At 50.4% G+C, this 20,944-nt stretch overlaps 1 protein-coding gene across 2 annotated transcripts; it reads right to left on the reverse strand.

Annotated features, from left to right (window-relative positions):
* Positions 1–831: 831 nt before the first annotated feature.
* On the reverse strand, positions 832–20,560 carry CDCA8 (cell division cycle associated 8). 2 transcript variants are annotated; one of them, XM_079974120.1, is made up of 11 exons: positions 20,453–20,560; positions 14,691–14,800; positions 13,120–13,248; positions 11,076–11,116; positions 10,420–10,495; positions 10,143–10,291; positions 7,683–7,744; positions 6,317–6,403; positions 3,923–4,049; positions 3,211–3,297; positions 832–1,711 (listed from the first exon to the last, which is right to left on the reverse strand). In XM_079974120.1, the coding sequence occupies exons 2-11, from the start codon at positions 14,782–14,784 to the stop codon at positions 1,670–1,672; spliced, it is 894 nt and encodes a 297-aa protein (XP_079830246.1). In that variant the 5' UTR covers positions 14,785–14,800; positions 20,453–20,560; the 3' UTR covers positions 832–1,669. The 2 variants fall into 2 exon arrangements, with proteins under 2 accessions (XP_079830246.1, XP_079830247.1); XM_079974121.1 differs by having other exon boundaries at positions 20,457–20,527.
* Between the last annotated feature and the right edge of the window lie 384 nt (positions 20,561–20,944).

The following is a 20,944-nucleotide window of genomic DNA, read 5'->3' on the forward strand; positions in this document are numbered from 1 at the left end:
GGACTCTGGCCAGGCTGCCTTTGGAAGAGGCATCAGAAACCGGAGACTCAGAGAAGCCTTGGCGGGGGTGGCAAGAGGGACTTTGATCCCCCATCCGTAGGGGAGAGAGGCCCCAGAGAGGCGCCCCCCCATGGGAGCAGCCAGTAGCTGGAAGGAGGAGGAAGCAGCCCTGCACCCCCCTCTGCCCATCCAGTCAAAAGACGAGAATGCAGAAAACCGACCTGCATCTTGCAAGAGCAGAAAGAGAGACAAGGGGGCTTCACTTGGGGGGAAGACTTAAAATGCTATTAATAATTTAGCTGAGATAGGGACTTTGGGCTGGATTTGACCCCCCCCTTTTTAAATAGCCCCCTCAGGAGAGGCTGGCCCCTCTCCCCGGCTCCCGGGGTTTGTTTGCCGGTGATCTACCCTGGCTGGCATCCCCGCAGTCCAGGAAGATCTTGATAGGCGACATCTCCCAGCGTGGAAGATGCACACCCCCTTCTTCCTTGCACACCGGCAGGAGAAAGAAGATAGTCAGAAAGTCTACATCTCTATGGTTTATTTCTGACTTGACATCTATACAAAAACATGTCCGTTCAGTTCAGTCTCCTCCAAGCAACTGACTGAGACTTCCTTCACACACGCAACAGGAAGGTCTCATATTACACACAGAACAAATCCCTGTGAACCGCCCTGTGAACTGCCTGGTACATTCTTTCCCAGGACTAGCCGCATCATGTGATGTAAACATCAAGCTGCTTGTTTGCATCTGCGTTGTACTCATATCCCAACAGTTCCCACCCCAGACCTAGAAAGTTGGGGCTCACTCAATAAAAACAACGTGGACAATATGAACAAAAACGGGACAACTTTATTCAGCCAATAAACACCAGACACGGCATTTAAATTAACTTAGTAGCTAAGACCTGGTGAAAAAAACCCATAAAAATCAAATATTTCTATACACCAAAAAAGAAAGGTAAAAGGGCGGGGGGGGGGGGCGACGGCTGGGTTCAGAGGGATTCAGCAGGAGCCTGCAAAAGGACAGAAATGTTGCAAAACGTGCTTTTCCTTGAGTTGCAAAACAATATAACCGTGTAGAAAGACAGAATGAGAATCCTGTTCTTTATCCTGGGAGGCTCCTGTCCAGCACCCGCCCCCCAGGGAAATGAGGACGACCTCTGCCTGGGGACCCCCTGGCCCCCAAAAGGAAAACAAAGGACCGGCAGTGGCAGAAGATTAAGGACTCTGGCCAGGCTGCCTTTGGAAGAGGCACCAGAAACCAGAGACTCAGAGGAGCCCTGGTGGGGGCGGCAAGGACTTTGACCCCCATCCTTAGGAGAGAGAAACCCCAGAGAGGCGCCCCCCCCATGGGAGCAGCCAGGAGCTGGAAGGAGGAGGAAGCAGCCCTGCACCCCCCTCTGCCCATCCAGTCAAAAGACAAGGATGCAGAAAACCGACCTGCGTCTTGCAAGAGCGGAAAGAGAGACGAGGGGGCTTCCCTTGGGGAGGGAAAGACTTTAAATGCTGATAAAACTTTGGCTGAGATGGGGACTTTGGGCTGGATTTGAACCCCCCCCCCTTTTTTAAATAGGAAGCAGCAAGACTCAAATTCTCGGTGTCTTTTGGAGCGGCGTCGCCGACAAGCCCTGAGCTCCAGCTTCCCAGTCGCCCTCGGGGCCAGGCGCTACTTCTTCTGCACGCTGCTGCAGAGCTGCGCAAGGTGAGTCTGGAAGGAGGAAGAAGCAGAGGGAAGTCAAGCGGCCGAACGTCCCTCTCCGCCCCCCCCCAAGGCAGGAACCACGGAGTCGTTGGAAGGGACCCCCAGGGGTCATCTAGCCCAGCCCCCTCCCGCAAAAGGGGACGGCTCCATGCCCACTGGGAGGCCAGCGACCCATCGACCCAGCATCCTGTCCTCACAGTGGCCAAATGTCCTTGTCAACCTAGGGACCCAGATAGACTGCCCCTGGAGCTGGAGGCTCCATAAGGGAGCACCAGAAGAGGAGCTTGGTGGATCAGGCCTATAGCCCATGCAGCCCAACATGCCGCCCTCACAGTGGCCCGTCATGGCAAAGCTGCAAGCTGGAGCTAAGCGTAAGAGCAACTCTCCCGGGACTCATGTTCCCATGTGGTGGGGGTGTAAATATGTACAGTTTTGGGGGGGCAAAGGGACCAGAGGTACTATTATTATCAATTTACGACGGGGTGGAAGGTTCGCAGGCTATGAAGGACTTGCTCACAAAATCATCAACAGCTGCACGAGATATTATAACTAGGAAGTGGAAGGGGCAAGGTGAATATAAAATGGAAGAATGGTACAAAGGGGGGGGGGATATACCGTATTTTTTGCTCTATAAGACGCACCAGACCACAAGACGCACCTAGTTTTTGGAGGAGGAAAACAAGAAAAAAAATATTCTGAATCTCAGAAGCCAGAACAGCAAGAGGGATCGCTGCGCAGTGGAAGCAGCAATCCCTCTTGCTGTTCTGGCTTCTGGGATAGCTGCGCAGCCTGCATTCGCTCCATAAGATGCACACACACATTTCCCCTTACTTTTTAGGAGGGAAAAAGTGAGTCTTATAGAGCAAAAAATACGGTAGCTATTCATGAGAAAGTAACGGTATGCCTCCGCGGGGCATACCGAGGTGGTCGCATAGGTACATGGGTCCTAGGCCGCATAGGGCTTGAAAGGTTAAAAACAGCACTTTAAACGTGACCCTGTACTCCACCGGGAGCCAGTGCAGCTGGAAAAGCACTGGTTGAATATGCTCCCATGGCAGAGACCCCGTGAGGAGCCTCGCTGCAGCATTCTGCACCCGCTGGAGCTTCTGGGACAGCTTCAAGGGCAGCCCCGCGTAGAGCGAATTACAGTAGTCAAGCCTGGAGGTGACCGTCGCATGGATCACTGTGGCCAGGTCAGGGCGGGAAAGGTAAGGGACCAACTGCTTCACAGTTAAACTCTGTGCTGCATGAATAAGTCCTTCCTCTCCCCCGTCCTAAATCCCACCCTCCTTTTGGGAAGGAAGGCAACGCTTCCAAGGCAGAATCTGCAAACTGCTCCCCCCATCAGGAATGGGCTGGGAGGAAGCCGAGGGCAGGATCCCACCCCCTTCCGCCAACCCTTGCGCTCTTCCAGCTCAAGAGGAGACCCTCTTGTTCCCACTCCAGAGAAGAAAGCTGGAAGGATCCTGGGAAAGGGGGTGGGGGGCTTCCAGGCAGAGACTTACCGATAATTTCTTCACCCTCCCCAACACCTCCGAGTCCAAGCGCCGCAGGTCCGTGGTGGAGAGCTCGCTGGCTCGGATGCAGACGCTCTGGGCAGGGAGAGGAGAAGCGAGTTACTCCATGTGGCCGCTTGGGATTCGAGGGGAAAGGCTTTGGAAGGAAGTCTGGCAGGTGGGAAATGAATGGCTCCAAGCGGGCGGGAAGCATCCCGCCTCTTCCGCCGATCCGAAAGAACGAGGTGGGCATGTGCCAAAGCGCATGAACCTACGAAGAGCCTCCTGGCTGCTGGATCAGGCCCATTGTGCCCAGTGTCCCTGTTCCCACAGCGGCCAAATCCCCCTAGGAAGCCAGGTAGACTGCCTCCGGCGCTGGAGGTTCCATGGCGTTAGAAGATGACTCTTCTGGGGGCTAATCCAGCCCAGACCCCTTTTCCCACCAAGGCGAGTCAGATGCCCGTTATTGGATCCGAGCGCAAGAGCAACTCTCTAGCCGTTTCCCAAGAACTGGGATTCGGAAGCATTTACGGCCTGCGACCGCGGAGTCAGAGCAGAGCCCCTCTGGCCATCGATTGTACTCTTTGCCGGCTGAAGCAGCTGTCGCCGCCCGCTAGGGACCACGACGAGCGCCTGGCACCTGTGCCCGCCCCCCTCCCGGCACTCCCGTCTCCCCTGGTCCTGGGCTCCCTCCGCCGCGGGGCGCGGATCCGGGCCTTACCTCCCCTCGGCCGGAGGGAAGCGTGATGATGACGTCGCTGCTGTCGGCAAGGGGGCTCCCGTTGGCGGACACGCTGAAGACGCGCTCGTGCGCCGCCGGGGTCCGCAGGCCGGGCGTCTTGAAGATGCTGCAGAGGATACATGGAAGGAAGGCTGCAAGAGAAGCTCCCCTGGCGCGCCCATTGCCATGACAAGTACAACAAGGGCAGCCTCTCTCGTCTCCGCTTGGTGGGGTTGTGAGGAATGCGTAAAGAAAGGGAATCCTGCATTTGCCTCTCCCACACAGCCTGCAAGGAAATTTTTTTTTTTTGGGGGGGGTAAACATCTGATTGGTTGAAAGAATTTTTTGGAGGGGGGGCAGTGTTATATGGAACTTTTTATTCTCAGAGCTCCTTGCGCCCCTGAGGGCTTCCGTCACAGGTTTACGCTCCTCTTTCTCCCTCGTTTCTTGCAAGGCCTCGGCAGCAGACAGAGATCAGCACATTATTTAGTTATGTTCTATTTCCATTTTTAAAAAGAATATTCTTATACATTCAGATCATTTTCAATTTCTACACTTCTGGGATTACAGTGGATGCTCGGGTTGTGAACGTGATCCGTGCGGGATGCACGTTCGCAACCCACAGGGTCCACAACCCTCAGCGGCGTGTCTGCGTACGCGTGGGTTGCGATTCAGCGTTTCTGTGCATGCGCGACCACCAACACCCAGAAGCAACCCATTCCAGTCCTTCCGATTTCGGCAGTCCACAACCCGAAAAAATGAAACCTGAAGCGTCTGTAAGCCGAGGTAAGACTGTACTTAAGTCCCTCAGACTCTTCCCCACCCCACCTGGTTTCCAATTTCCCCCTATTTTTATTGCATCTAATTACGTTTTCCCAATCCATTTTATCATCTTTTTCACCTTAAATCATATTACATTATAAGCCATATAGCAATCCTGCTAACTTTTTTAAGTATCTGCAGTCCTTAAGATATTCTATACAGTGGTGCCTCGCAAGACGAACGCCTCGCAAAACGAAAAACTCGCAAGACGAAAGAGTTTTCCGTTTTTGAGTCGTTCCGCAAGACGAATTTCCCTATGGGCTTGCTTCGCAAGAAGCAAGCCCATAGGGAAATCTCCGGGGACCTCTTTTAAATGCTGGCGGTGGGGAGCAAAGCCTTTCCCCCCCCTCCAGCCTTCAGAAGAGGTCCAGGAAGGCCGGCGGGGGCCGAAAGGCTTTGCTCCCCACCGCCAGCATTTTAAAAGCGGTCCGGGATAGCAGGGAACCGCGCTGCACTTTCCCACTATCCCGGACCGCTTTTAAAATGCTGGCCGTCGGGAGCAAAGACTTTCGCCCGCCGCCGGCCTTCAGAAGAGGTCCTGGACCTCTTCTGAAGGCCGGCGGGGGGCAAAAGTCTTTGCTCCCCCCCGCCAGCCTTTCCAGGATAGCTGTCCCGGGGGCTTTTAAAATGTTGGGGGTCGGCAGCGAAGCCCTCCTGTCCCCGGAGCTTGTGGGGCGGGAGGTGGGGAGAAGGGCTTTTCTTCCCACCGCCAGCCTTCAGAAGGCTGTTCTGAAGGCTGGCGGTGGGAAGAAAAGCCCTTGTCCCCCCCCCCCCAGCCTTCAGAAGAGGTCGGGGGACAGACTGTCCCTGGACCTGGTCTGAAGGCGGTTTCCATAGGAACGCATTGATTGATTTTCAATGCATTCCTATGGGAAAGCGTGCTTCGCAAGACGAAAAACTCGCAAGAAGAAAAAACTTGCAGAACGAATTAATTTCGTCTTGCGAGGCACCACTGTAATTCCCCCCCCCCTCTTGACTAAATTTCTTATCATCTTAGTGTCTGATATTCACGGTCATCTTTGCCATTTTGGCCTAGTCCATCACCTTGGTCATCTACTCTTCTTCGGCTGGGACTGCGATCGGCACCAATTTGAGATTGGGCCAAGTTCAAGGCCTTTCCATTAGCACAGAAAACCCTTAACTGCTTGGGACCAGTTTACCCGTGAGATCCCCTTACCCCACAGGCGCCCACACAACCCCTTCAGTCAGTGGAATGGGCCCATAATACCCCTCTGAATTCGCAAGAACTCAATCATTTAGTATGGCAGCACGGAGCCTTTGGAACTCCCTGCCTCTTGAGATCAGGCAGGCGTCTCCCCCCTACCTCTTCCGGCACCCGCTAAAAACATCCCTGTAAATTTCATGAAATAAATGTTAAACAAGCCAAGAAGGCCCAGCCCAGAGCCATCACCTTGGAAGAGGAGTTTTGCCCACAAATGCCAGGCTGCCAAAAAGGGGCAGCAAGGGGTGTGTGTGTGTGCCCCCCACCTGGAGCCTCGACCGCAGCAGCTCTCGGAGCCTGGCCCCTCCCAATGCACACTCAGTTCCCAGGGGGGCGGGGAGAGGGCTCACCTGGGGTCAAACTTGGGAGTGGGTGCCACAGTCAGGCCCTGTTGGATTGTCTGTCCAGCCGGGGTGGTAAACTTCACTTTGCTTCCCCTGTTAAAAAAGAGAAGAAGAGAGCCAAAATTGCAAGAGGAGCCCAATCGCTGCATCACGGCAAGGGCACACCGCCCAACTTTTTCAGACGCTAAACCAGGACATGTGTCTTCTGGGGGCTGTGTGAGATCATCACCCTGAAAAAAGCGTTCTTTTGTGGCGGAGAGCGCCGCATACAAACTGGCCGCCGTGATCGCACGCAAAGAAACGGAACGTCCCCTTTTCCTGACATGACAGAAGTACTGTTCTTGGGGGACAGAGGACGGGCAGGTGTGGGGGACTCCCTGGTCCTGAATGGGGTAACTGTGCCCCTGAAGGACTAGGTGCGCAGCCTGGGAGTCATTTTGGACTCTCAGCTGTCCATGGAGGCGCAGGTCAAATCTGTGTCCAAGGCAGCTGTTTACCAGCTCCATCTGGTACGCAGGTTGAGACCCTACCTGCCCGCAGACTGTCTGGCCAGAGTGGTGCATGCTCTAGTTATCTCACGCTTGGACTACTGCCATGCACTCTACGTGGGGCTACCTTTGAAGGTGACCTGGAAACTACAACTAATCCAGAATGCGGCAGCTAAACTGGGGCCTGGGAGCAGCCGCCGTGATCACATAACACCGGTCTTGAAAGACCTACATTGACTCCCAGTACATTTCCAAGCACAATTTAAGGTGTTGATGCTGACCTTTAAAGCCCTAAATGGACTCTGTCCAGTATACCTGAAGGAGCGTCTCCACCTCCATCGTTCTGCCTGGACACTGAGGTCCTGCTCCGAGGGCCTTCTGGGAATTCCCTCACTGTGATAAGCCAAATTACAGGGAACAAGGCAGAGGGCCTTCTCAGTAGTGGTGCCCGCCCGGTGGAAAGCCCTCCCATCAGATGTCGAAGAGAACAACAACTACCAGACTTTTAGAAGACATCTGAAGGCAGCCCTGTTGAGGGAAGCTTTTAATGTTTAACAGACCACTGCATTTTAATGCTTTGTTGGAAGCCGCCCAGAGTGGCTGTGGAGAAACCCAGCCAGATGGGCGGGGTATAAATAATAAATTATTATTATTATTATTCCTGGGGCGCTTGGAAGGTACGCAAGAGAAACACTCTCTGTTCCCGCGATTCCCAGACACTGGCACCCGGAAGAATCGCTGCCTCCAGCCAGGGAGCCACTGTGGCTGGTGGCCTTCAAGGTCCCTCTCCAGACGCATCGAGGCTGTCGGTCCTGAAAGCAACCCCACGGCCGGGACAGGGAGGGTCTCTTGGGAGGGAAGCACCTGCCCAGCCCCGCCCTTACCTTCTGCTGAAGCGAGTAGACCTGGCCGACGGAGGCCTGGGCTTTCGGGCCGACGCCTTTGCCTGAAATGCAGAAGCCGCAAATTGAGAATTATATGAAAATGATGTGCTGGTGGTACCTAACCCCGGTTAAACTAGCAAAAATGTGTAGAACAGGATCTAGTAAGTGTTGGAAATGCAAAGAAATCTATGGGTATGTTTTGGGGTGGATAAAAATCAATGGGGTTTTTTAAATAATTTTTTAAAAAAAAATAAATCAGCTTTTTTATAATTTAAATTGGATTTTGAAAATAAAATGCTTTTGGAGGAAAAATCTAAAGATAGTTTATTTATTTAAGTTACAGTATAGTACAAAGGCTATTCTTCAGGAAATAAGGATTTGTTTTTAGTTTTTCATGCGTGCTAAAACTCAGTGTAAGGTGTGTGGGGTTTTTTAAAAAAATCGTTTAACCACATCAGTTAACAAACATGGATACATATACTATGTTTTTGTTTTAGTTAAATAAATCGTTTAAATTGTTATTAAGGAAATGATTACTTTTCTCCTTCCAATAAAGTACAGCAGAAAAGTTGTCCAAATATAAACAGTTAGCTTATTAAACCTCACAATCATTTCATAATTACCGTATTTTTTGCACTATAACACTCACTTTTAAGGGGAAATGTCTGTGCGTGTTATGGAGGGAATGCCTACGGGTGGCATGCCTACGGATTTTCCTCCTCTAAAAACTATGTGCGTGTTATGGTCGGGTACGTGTTATAGAGCGAAAAATACGGGTATCTGTCTATGTAATTCTAATAGTATAACTGCATCAGTAATTTTTTTATATAACTGTAAAAACTACTCTGAAAATTTATTATTCCAAAAATATTAAGATTATACCAGCAAGAATGAGTCTTTCTGTAAAAAAAATATGATTTAAATGAAGTCTTACTGACTAATGATTTAAATCAATTTGATTTAAATCAAATGCACCCTGGTACGTTTTACCATGTGTGGTGGAAATCATAGAATCATAGAATCATAGAGTTGGAAGAGACCACAAGGGCCATCGAGTCCAACCCCCTGCCAAGCAGGAAACACCATCAGAGCACTCCTGACATATGGTTGTCAAGCCTCTGCTTAAAGACCTCCAAAGGAGGAGACTCCACCACACTCCTTGGCAGCAAATTCCACTGTCAAACAGCTCTTACTGTCAGGAAGTTCTTCCTAATGTTTAGGTGGAATCTTCTTTCTTGTATGAAATGTAAGATGGTTAAAAATTTCTGGGGAATGATTTATAATGAAATGAAAGAAATGTTTATAGTGACCTTTTGTTAAAAAACCAGAAGCCTTTTTATTAGGTCTTGTAGGAGAGGAGATTTCAAAAGACCAGAATTGTTCTTCAAAATATAAAGCAGGGCATAGAAACAAGAGTAGTGGCAACAGTGAGAACCAGCATTTGAAATCCCTCAGGTGCTCCTGGCGCAGGTCCAGCTGCGACCACCTGGAGATTTCTAGGCTCCAGGCTGGCAGCCAGTTGAAAAACCTCTGCCTTCATCCCCTAGTTAATGCCGTCTCCATTTCCCCCGTTTGGGCTTCTCCTCCTTGCATCCCGGGACGAGGGAATCGTTGTGAGAGGACATTCCGGTCAAGCAATGCAGCTGAGACCGTAGAATTGTGGCTTGGGAGGGGACCCCGAGGCCCATCTAGTCTGACCCCCTGGTGAATACAACCTAGATTTAAGGTACCATTTGGCTCCTAGCTTATATATCTCAGTTTGAAGAGAGCACAGCAGAGGTTATATTTTCTGAGACTCCTCCGGAAAAACAATCTCTCAAAGGACCTGTCGATGGCATTTTACCACTGTACTGTGGAGAGGGTATTAACTTATGGTCTGTGTGTGTGGTTTGGGAGCTGCACGGCCAGGGAAAAAACAAAGCTGTCCAGGGTTGCAAAGACTGCGGAGAGAATAATTGGGTGCACTCTTCCCACCTTGGATCAAATATACGCTTCCAGGTGCCATAAGAAAGCGGCAGAGATAGCGCAGGATAGTGCGCACCCCGGAAATGATCTCTTTCAGCTTCTGCCTTCTGGAAGAAGGTCCAGGGTTATAAAGACTAGGACTAGCCGCTGAGAAACAGTTTCTACACAAATGCAATTTTGGTTTTAAACGCATTGTAAGGAGTCTCTGTGGGAGTATATTGTATTTTAAAAATGGGTTATCAGAGTTTTTAGGGTGCTAACCAGGTTGGGATAGATGGGATAGTAGGATCGCTGGTTTTGAATGTCTTATGTAGATTTTTTTTCTTTCAATTTCGTTGTTCTGTATGGGACAATGACAATAAAGATTATCGTATTTCTGGCACTGCTCTTGGGATCCCTTCCAATTCTATGGAGTGGAGTTTTCAAGGAAGCAAAGTCTCCCAGGTGTCGGCAGGTATGTCAGGGTGCCCCCCCCCTCTGTTGCCTGAGCCTCACCTTCCCTGCTTTCTGCGGAAGAGCCTCACTTCCCGGCTGGGGGGCTGCAGGATCCTCGCTCTGCTGCCTGGATCTCTTGCCCGCAGGCAGAGGAGACAACGGCCCCGACTCTTCACTGATGGTCTCCGCGGCCTGGCGGGCTCTCTTGGCTGGGAGACATTCAAAACACAAGAGGAACACAGAGGGTGAGGTGCTGTTCGCCAGCAGTGCAAAGGACAGGGAAACTCACGAGGAGACCGCTCTGGCCCTCCAGCCCCCAAGGCGGCCCTTCACTGACCTTTCCTGGCCGTTTTGAGAGGGGTCTGAATAGCTTCAGAGGCCAGTTTGGTGATCTCCAGCATGTCCAAGTCCACCTGAGAAATTAGACAGAAGACTTGTGTAACACACTGGAAGGAAGGAAGGGAGGGAGGGAGGGAGGAGTTCAGCCTACACTCGAGTAGGACCATGGTAGAGACACATGCCCGACTGGCATGTTCCCTCCTTCCTGGTCGTTTGTTCGGGAGCTTCAAAAGCTTTCTTCTGCCCAAACATCACAGCGACTGATGCCAACAGACACCGGCACACTTAGGGATCTGCAGAATTTGCGCAATTTGCGTGACAGACCTCAGCAACTCAGCATTTTGGCTAATCTACTTTATTTACATATAAACACGCACAGAGCACTGCAACATGGCTCCCCCTCTCTCTAGCATCAGACAGCAAAGAGGAAGAACAAAGGACAATAGTCCCACTTCATGGAACACAGTAACACAAACATCCTGTCTCCGTCACTTCCCAATCTGTGGAGTCAAAACATACACCATCATGTGAAAGACAACAATCCCATGACTGCAATCATGGAGCAGGAATTCTAACAGTTTTCTGGAGGAAGCTGCCTGGGGAAAAACAATGCAAGTTCCACCTGGAATTTGGTGATGGGGGGGGGGCACCTACCGAGACGGCTTTCTCCAGGACTTGCTCGCATCCTCCGACACCTGGAGAGAAAGCAAGCGCCGCGATCAGAACACAACCGGCAACCACCAAAGGAGAAAGAACAGCTGCAGCTTTGTCCTCCGCAAGGGAAGGATAGGAAGGAGCTGAGCAACCAGCCAAAGAGAAGGGGAGGTTGATTTCTTAGTGCAACATGCCACGCAGGAGGGATCCGGATAAGAGCTGCTCCTTGCCTGCGTTGCAGAGTGGCCTCTGCTGGGAGCTTAGAGCAGGGTTACCAGATGTCCTCGGTTCCCGGGGACAGTTCCCAGATTTGCAAATCTGTCCCGGGGAAATGTGGCAGCGGTTGTCTCAGCAGCCCAGAGCCAACCTGGTAGCGCATTTGGCTCTGGCTGGCTTCAGGAGCTGCTCGCTGCCATGGCGCCTGCCATTTTCCCTTGCCGGAAGTCCCCATATGATGTGCGCAACACATCTGGGCTTCTGACTGCTGCTGCCACTGCCAAAGGGGAACTGGGGACGGCCGGTGGAACAGATCTCCTGCCCCCTTCCCCTTTCGTTTTGACTGATCGGGGGAGGCTCGGGAGTTGCGGGTGGGGAGCCGTTGCCCAGTTTTTTAAAAAACCCTGCACATTTATGTTTCACAGGGTGTGGAAGAAGGGCTTTGCACCTTTATACATTACGCATGTGTTTGGGCCCAGGGTCTTTTGCCTCACCATCCCCACTACTGACTCCCTATTGCTACTACTCAGCTTCAAAAACAAAAAAGTGTCCCTGGATTCATTGAAAAAAATCTGGTAACCATAGCTTAGAGGGCCTGTGCTGCCCATCACATTTATAACCCGCCTTTTCATCCCAGGAGCTCCAGCGTTTGATCCTCACAACGACCCTCCGAAGCAGGTTCAGCTGAGCCAAAGGCCCCAGGCGGGGATTTGAACTCTGCTCTCTCCCAGGTCCTAACCACTGTGAAACACTGCCTCTCCCGCACAGGAACATTCTCCCAGCAGAGATTCGGCAGAGGCCCCCTTGCTACCGACTTCCTTTTTTGAGCCAGCAAGTCTTTGCAGCAGTTCTGTATTTTGATCAGTCGCCTGAACGATCGTCTGCATTTATTTGCTTTATTTTAAATGATGCTTTTTAGCCCAAAAGGCCTGGATGTAGATTGTAATGTGGCAGTACAGAAATACTTTTCTAAATAAATCAGGGCAAGTTGCTTTTCACTGGCATTGGTCGGCCTCGGGGGGAGACAATGGAACAGTGCGCCTTGCGGGGGGGGGGGAAGAGCCAAAATTAGTGTGCCAACTTTACTTTAGATTAAATAAGTTGGAGTTCTTGTTATTAAACATACCAAGAAAAAAGCACACCAAGAACTTTGGCCAATGTAAGTTTCAGTAGTGGGAGTGGTCCCTACTCACAAGTCAATAGTCAACAGTAACAAAAACTAATCCATTCAAAAGTATGTATTCTGACAATTAGAAGCCAGTAGTTGTTATCCCTGAGAAACGTAGAAAATAACGGGATATATTTATCCGAAAGTCTTCAAACTTTAACAACCCTTTAAAAATTAGCTGATGAAGGTGAATACATCGAAACAGGGCCCTGTCCTGGCTTCTAATCCATATCTGACTTCTGCTCTATGATTGAAACTGAGTCTCCATCTGCAAGCTGATAAATTATAAGGATCAACATTATTGTCGAGTGAGAAAGAGAAAATCTTTGTAACGAATTATTGTCTTATACATATCTTTATGAGTTTGAGATCTCTGTTAGAGTTTGTAATCTCTACTTGAGTTTGTAATTCTTGTCAGAATACATACTCTTGAATGGATTTTTTCTTGGTAACTTTAGAGACATTCAAAGAGGGCTAGAAAGATATTTCTCCTCCGCCGCCTCCCCAAGGCTTCCTGAATCCCTGTTCGATTTGCTCTTGCGCAGACCAGAACTTCTGCGAAAGCTTCGGGCGCTCAGGACCCCTGGAAGCACCTACACCCCACAAGACCCCAGAAATTCACCCCCCCCCCAAGCAAGCTCCATGCCTAACGCAAAGTACCGTAGAAGCTGAGCCAGTTTATGTCCCTCAGGGCCACGGGATGGCGGAAGATTTCCATGTCGTACATGTTGTCGATTTCCTTCAGGAGAACCTCTTCTTCCATCCGAATGCGGTCGATGCGCAACTTGACTAGGGAGGAAGCAGAGAAGAGGCACGAGGAAGAGAGGGGCTCCGGATCCGTAAGGGGAGCCCTGCCCATCTAAGTCCAGCCTCCTCCTCTCCCGGTGGCCAGCCAGCTGCCCTTAATGGGAGACCAGCAAGTGGGGTCTGGACACGAGAGCAGCCTTCTCCCCACACTGCCCCACGGTTTCCAGGAGCCCTCCATAGCCCTCTCCTCCTGCAAGGATTTCTTTCAAAGCCATCTAAGTTGATGGCCAGCACAGCCTCCTGTGGGAGGGAGTTCCACAGTCTAACTCTCTAACCTGAATCTACCAACATGGCAGCTCCATGGGATGCCATGATGCATAATTTTTATAAACTTTAACAACAACAGCAGCAACGACAACAATTTATTATGCTCTGGGCGGCTCCCAACAGAATATTATTAATAATAATAAAGCAAAAAACTATCAAACATTCCCTAAACAGGGCTGCCTTCAGATGTCTTCTAAACATGAGGTGTTTATTTCCTTGACATCTGATGGGAGGGCGTTCCACAGGGTAGGCGCCACTACTGAGAAGGCCCTCTGCATGGTTCCCTGTAACTTGGCTTCTTGCAGGGAGGGAACTGCCAGAAGGCCCTCAGAGCTGGACCTCCGTGTCTGGGCAGAACAATGGGGGTGGAGATGATCCTTCAGGTCTACTGGGCCGAGGCTGTATAGGACTTTAAAGGTCAGCAAAAATATTTTGAATTGTGCTCGGAAACATACTGGGAGCCAATGTAGGTCTCTCAAGATTGGTCTCGAAAACCTCTCCCAGTCACCAGTCTAGCTGCCACATTCTGGATTAGTTGCAATTTCTGGGTCACCTTCCAAGGTAGCCCCACGTAGAGTGCATTGCAGTAGTCCAAGCAGGAGATAACCAGAGCATGCACCACTCTGGTGAGGCGATCTGCGGGCAGGGAGGGGTCTCATCCTGCGTACCAGATGGAGCTGGTAAACAGCTGTCCTGGACACTGACTTGACCTGCGCCTCCATGGACAGCTGTGAGTCCAAAATGACTCCCAGGCTGTGTACCTGGTCCTTCAGGGGCACAGTTGTCCCATTCAGGACCAGGGAATCCTCCACACCCGCCCGCCTCCTGTCCCCCAAAAACAGTAGTTCTGTCTTGTCAGGATTCAACCTCAATCTGTTAGCCGCGATCCATCCTCCAATCACATCACCTCTTCCTCTAAACTAAAAAGTCCCAAATTCAGGGACTTTTCTTTGTTAGCGCAGGGTGTGTGTGGCTGCCTCCCCCTTCATCATTTTGGGTGCCTTTTTCCAACTCTACAATATCCCTTTTGAGGCGAGAAGTGCCCCCAGTGCCCCCGAGATGCGTATAATGGCGTCACGAGAGCGACAGTTTCATTTGGCATGAAGCTCAGAGCAGAAGAAGCGCCCCTGAGCCTGGCAAGTAAGTGAGCAGTTTACCTTCCCGGTTAAAATCCTTCAGAAACGCATCCACCTTTTTGCTTCTGACCGAGTTCTTGTTGCCGGCCCTCGAGTTTTTCTTCTTCTGAGGCATGGCAAGGAGATGAGTTCTAGGGGGAAAGACCAAAACGTTGTCACAGAAAGGGCAGAGCTGGGCTAAATCAGCCCCCAGCTCAAGAGGGCAAAACCACACAGGTTAATACACTGGCAGAATTTTAAGAACACTTGTAATTTTAGAAATAGTACAGGAAATTTGAGGTTAGAAAAATAATTTGGAGTAGAAATGAGCTGCAGTTGAAAAGAAAATGCAAGGAACCGGGGGGTGAGGGGGGAGTCACAGGATTTGGAGAATTCCATTTTATGGATTCAATATTGTTTTTGTGTATATAGAATCATAGAGTTGGATGAGACCACAAGGGCCATCGAGTCCAACCCCCTGCCAAGCAGGAAACACCATCAGAGCACTCCTGATATATGGTTGTCAAGCCTCTGCTTAAAGACCTCCAAAGAAGGAGACTCCACCACACTCCTTGGCAGCAAATTCCACTGTCGAACAGCTCTTACTGTCAGGAAGTTCTTCCTAATGTTTAGGTGGAATCTTCTTTCTTGTAGTTTGGAGCCATTGCTCCGTGTCCGCTTCTCTGGAGCAGCAGAAAACAACCTTTCTCCCTCCTCTATGTGACATCCTTTTATATATTTGAACATGGCTATCATATCACCCCTTAACCTCCTCTTCTCCAGGCTAAACATGCCCAGCTCCCTTAGCCATTCCTCATAAGGCATCGTTTCCAGGCCTTTGACCATTTTGGTTGCCCTCCTCTGGACATGTTCCAGTTTGTCAGTGTCCTTCTTGAAGTGTGGTGCCCAGAACTGGACACAGTACTCCAGGTGAGGTCTGACCAGAGCAGAATACAGTGGCACTATTACTTCCCTTGATCTAGATGCTATACTCCTATTGATGCAGCCCAGAATTGCATTGGCTTTTTTAGCTGCCGCGTCACACTGTTGGCTCATGTCAAGTTTGTGGTCAACCAAGACTCCTAGATCCTTTTCACATGTACTGCTCTCAAGCCAGGTGTCACCCATCTTGTATTTGTGCCTCTCATTTTTGTGTGTGTAAGGCTCCCTACCTTTTATCATTGGGGGCAGCAGAGAGAGGGAAACTGCTCTGTTAATCTACATTAAACACAACTGATACGGAAGGAGAAGGGGGGGTACCTTTCCTCACTCCTCCTCCTCCTGAGTAAGGGGCCCGAGGCGATGACCTCGACGGCGCCCAGCTCTGCCGTGACTCCTGAACCCCCACACTGTTGCACAAGCACCACACTATACCCCTTGACTTTATAAATAATATCCTTTCCTTCTATATACGGGCGAAATAAGCCCTTCCTTCTTAAGCCTAACTTTCGCCCTATTTCTAACATGAGTAGACCGTATCGTACTGTTTTCCCCATTGACTATAATGGCTGGCTGCGCCTTAGCCAATCAAGAGCGTGCATTCCCCTGCAGGAGCTAGCTCAGGGAGCTCTTGCACGCCTCATTTAACCTCCTGACAAGTTGTTGACGGCTCCCCGCTGCGGAAACAATGGAACCGAAACCAGCGACCTTGTAAAACTGTCAAAGTCTTGCTACAATGTATCCATTTGTTTCCGCTTCTGATATACAATACACACTTGACCGGCAAAGGGCTGAAACTTTGGAAAAATCATATAAAATCAACCAAAGCTCCGACTTTCTCCATCTTGACGTCATTCTACTCAGTTCCCTTCGGACTCCATGTTGCTGCCCCACTTCCATAATCCCCTGAGCGACAGGTCACGTACTCAGGAAGACCCTAATCCGGTCGGATCGTTCTGCCAAACCCTTTCCCCGGGCAATGCCAGGTGGCAGACGATGCATATCTGCGCCATTGTCTTGCCATCACCTGTACTCAGGAAACGTTTATCCATGTTTATCTATGCATATCTCTTACTCTGCATATTCCCCCCTCCCTTCCTAAAATGCTAATCCATGTAACCCCACCTTTCTGTAATATATTCATGATGTAATCCGTGAAACCCAACCTTCCCATAATGTATTCATGACGTTTGCTGCACTGTATTCTGGGACTTGGAGGGAACTTTTAAAAGTTTATGTCACCCCATTCTCGGGGTTCAATTCCATTTTGAACCTGTTGCGCAATAAACTTTGGATCTCCGTTTATTGCTCCTGTCTCCGGCTGAGCTCATTTCTTCCGCTAGGACCCGCGGACATCGTCCGACGAGCCGGGTGGTAGGGTAACTCCGCACCCGGAATTTTCCGTAACACAACTTAGAAAGAATAAAAATTTCGAAGTCTTAGAACAAAGGAAGGAAGTCAAGATGTATGTAATGATTAGATTAGAATGATGATATGGTTTTGTTTGTAGATGTCTGTGTTTGTGTGTGTTTTGTTCTTTTTTCTCTTGGGTGTTTTTTTCTTGTTTGTACTGTTTTGTTTTGGATTCAGTGTTTGTAATTTTTGTTGTAATTTTGCATTGAAAATTAAAAAAAATTATCAAAAAAAAAGAGAGAGAGGGAAGCTGCTCTGATGGCTGGGGGAGGGGCTACCCTTGAAAGTGGCAGATTCTCCTTCCTTGGAGATTTTAAAGCAGGAGGGGGGGCAGGCCCCCTGCCAGGGATTATTTAGCTCTGCTTCCCGCATTGCAAGGGGGCTTGGACTAGATGACCTTTGGGGGCCCCTCCAACTAAGTGATTCCAAATGCAGCCCCTTCTCTAGCAACCTGGGTGCAAAATAAGCCCTCATCACGTCCCCATCCTTTCCCTGGGAAGATGAACATGCAAACAGCAGCAATGATAATCCTGATAAGGACAAAATCTTGGGGGGTGTGGTACTTAAACTGTCCCCCAACTTCGCTAGGGTCTCTCCCTGAGGGCTCAGAACGGGTCAGGGTCAAACAAGAGACAGCAGCCAGGCAAATGGAAGCCGAACAGCGGCTAGGAAACCCAGATTGTTTATTGCTGTGGCAAAGGAAACCAGGAAGAGTTCTGGCCTCCTTCCACCTGCCTTGCTCTACCGTCTAGTCTCTGCTTCCCAATCTGTACTATATTATTTTATGTACTGCGGCTTACCGTTGTTTTATTGATTATAGCTTAGAAATTATTTATTGTAACTGTCGAGTGGATTTCTGTTTAACTTTTATATGCTGATATTATTATTTTATTCCTGCCAACCTAGCAGTTCGAAAGCACATCAAAGTCCAAGCAGATAACTAGGTACCGCTCCAGTGGGAAGGTAAACGGCGTTTCCGTGCGCTGCTCTGGTTCGCCAGAAGCGGCTCAGTCCTGCTGGCCACATGACCTGGGAGCTGTCTGCGGACAAACGCCAGCTCCCTCGGCTTATAAAGCGAGATGAGTGCGCAACCCCAGAGTCGTCTGCGACTGGACTTAACGGTCAGGGGTCCCTTTACCTGTTATTTTATACTATTCTAATAATGGTGGCGCTGTGGGTAAAAGCCTCAGCGCCTAGGGCTTGCCGATCGAAAGGTCGGCGGTTCGAATCCCCGCGGCGGGGTGCGCTCCCACTGCTCAGTCCCAGCGCCTGCCAACCTAGCAGTTCGAAAGCACCCCCAGGTGCAAGTAGATAAATAGGGACCACTTAGAGGTGGGAAGGTAAACGGCGTTTCCGTGTGCTGCGCTGGCTCGCCAGATGCAGCTTTGTCACGCTGGCCACGTGACCCGGAAGTGTCTCCGGACAGCGCTGGCCCCCGGCCTCTTGAGTGAGATGGGCGCACAACCCCAGAGTCTGTCAAGACTGGCCCGTACGGGCAGGGGTACCTTTACCTTTTAATAATGGTTGAATGTTACTTTTTTTGATGTAGTTGCTTATTTTAAAGTTTTGTTTTATTATCGCATTTCTGTATAGCATTAGATTGTTATAGGATGTACATTTTTTTGTTCCTTCAGCTTGTAAACTGCCTTGAGTATTGTAAGATAGAAAGACGGTATACAAATTAAAAATGATGATGATCAGGAGGAAGAGGGAGCCCAGAACAAAGGGCACATGGCCTCTTCCCACAATTTCCCATAGCACATTTCACACAGCACGATCCAATCATCACAGAAAAGGTGTGTGAAATCCAGACATGCCCCTGTCCGTCCTGCAGGCTCCCACTTCACACATGTCAATGTTTACGTATCCCTTGGCCAGGAAAGATCCCTGGGCCCTTCATTTGCTCTTCCACGGTCTCATCTAGAGATCACGCTAAGGGTGGCCAAATTCTGTGCGTCTGCCATAAAACTCAGGGAACAAGCTGTACTACCAAAATGATTAAGGTTTTAAATGTCAATTTTAGGCTATATTTTAATGATCAAGATTTTAAACTGCCGCTATATCCGAATTGTCTCCGTTATAACCAATTGCAACCCAATGTATTCCTGTTGTGTTTTATTATTTTTCTGACATTGTAAGTGAGCCGGAACTGGTCTGTGACCGTAATAATAAAATTCAATTCCCTCTGACACCCCCTAGCCTGGTCCCTTTGTCAGGGCTGCACAGCTGGGTTTGGCAGCTGGAGTGGGGGGCCGGAGGCTGAGGACCTGAGGATTTCAGAGTCCGTTAGAACTGGATATGGAACAACTGACTGGTTCAAAATTGGGAAAGGAGTACGACAAGGCTGCATTTTGTCTCCCTGCTTATTTAACTTATATGCAGAATTCATCATGCGAAAGGCTGGGCTGGATGAATCCCTAGCTGGAATTAAGATTGCCGGAAGAAATATCAACAACCTCAGATATGCAGATGACACAATCTTGATGGCAGAAAGTGAGGAGGAATTAAAGAACCTTTTATTGAGGGTGAAAGAGGAGAGTGCAAAATATGGTCTGAAGCTCAACATCAAAAAAATGAAGATCATGGCCACTGGTCCCATCACCTCCTGGCAAATAGAAGGGGAAGAAATGGAGGCAGTGAGAGATTTTACTTTCTTGGGCTCCATGATCACTGCAGATGGTGACAGCAGCCACGAAATTAAAAGACGCCTGCTTCTTGGGAGAAGGGCAATGACAGGCCTAGACAGCATCTTGAGAAGCAGAGACATCACCTTGCCAACAAAGGTCCGTATAGTTAAAGCTCTGGTTTTCCCAGTAGTGATGTATGGAAGTGAGAGCTGGACCATAAAGAAGGCAGATCGCCGAAGAATTGATGCTTTTGAATTCTGGTGCTGGAGGAGACTCTTGAGAGTCCCATGGACTGCAAGAAGATCAAACCTCTCCATTCTGAAGGAAATCAGCCCTGAGTGCTCACTGGAAGGACAGATCCTGAAGCTGAGGCTCCAGTACTTTGGCCACCTCATGAGAAGAGAAGACTCCCTGGAGAAGACCCTGATGTTGGGAAAGATGGAGGGCACAAGGAGAAGGGGGCGACAGAGGACGAGATGGTGGGACAGTGTTCTCGAAGCTACAAACATGAGGGAGGCAGTGGAAGACAGGAGTGCCTGGCTTGCTCTGGTCCAGGGGGTCACGAAGAGGCGGACACGACTAAACAACAAGTTCCCCCCAGGGCATGAGGAGTCAGGCCCCCTCCCCTCCATCCTGCAACCACAGAATATTATTATTATTATTATTGGCCCAATGGTGTTTTTTAATAAACTTTTTATGAGCGGGATATTTCCTTTCTTCCCCCCCCCCGCGACTTTGGGGATATATTTGGGGGCTCAGGGGGGGGCTCAGAGGGGGGGCTCCCCTCCCCTCCCCTCCCCTCCCCTCCCCTCCCCTCCTTCCTACCTGCCTCTTTCTCCTCCGCCGCTTCCCCGCGAGCTCCGCTCCGCCGCCTCCCCGGTTCAAACTTGGGCGCCTGCGACGCCGCAGCCAATCAGCGCCCGTCGAACGCCGGCTCGGCCAATGGGGAGGCGAGGCGAAAGAGCGGCCGCGCCGACTCCGGGCAGGAAGACTACGTTTCCCGGCATGCCTAAGCGCGACAGGGGCGGCGGCGGAGGCGGCGGCGGAGGCGGGCTTCGAGCGCCTCTGGCGGCCGGGTGGGGAGATGCTGCTGCTGTTGCTGCTGCCGCCGGGCGGCGAGGGAAGCGGGGCGAAGGCGGCGCCTCGGGGCAGAGACCTCTGCGCGGTCGTGGCCGGCGCCTCTTGGGTTAGGGGGGGAGGAAGACGGGGGGGGGTATTTCCCTCCCTCTCTCCCTCCCTCTCCCTCTCTCTCTCTCCCCAGGCGCCCCGAAGGGAAGCGGCGCAGGCGGAGTGACTCCGTTTACACGGGGACTCCGG

The sequence above is a fragment of the Podarcis cretensis genome (genome assembly GCF_951804945.1).
Source record: "Podarcis cretensis genome assembly, chromosome: 4".
In the NCBI taxonomy this organism is placed as follows: Eukaryota; Metazoa; Chordata; class Lepidosauria; order Squamata; family Lacertidae; genus Podarcis; species Podarcis cretensis.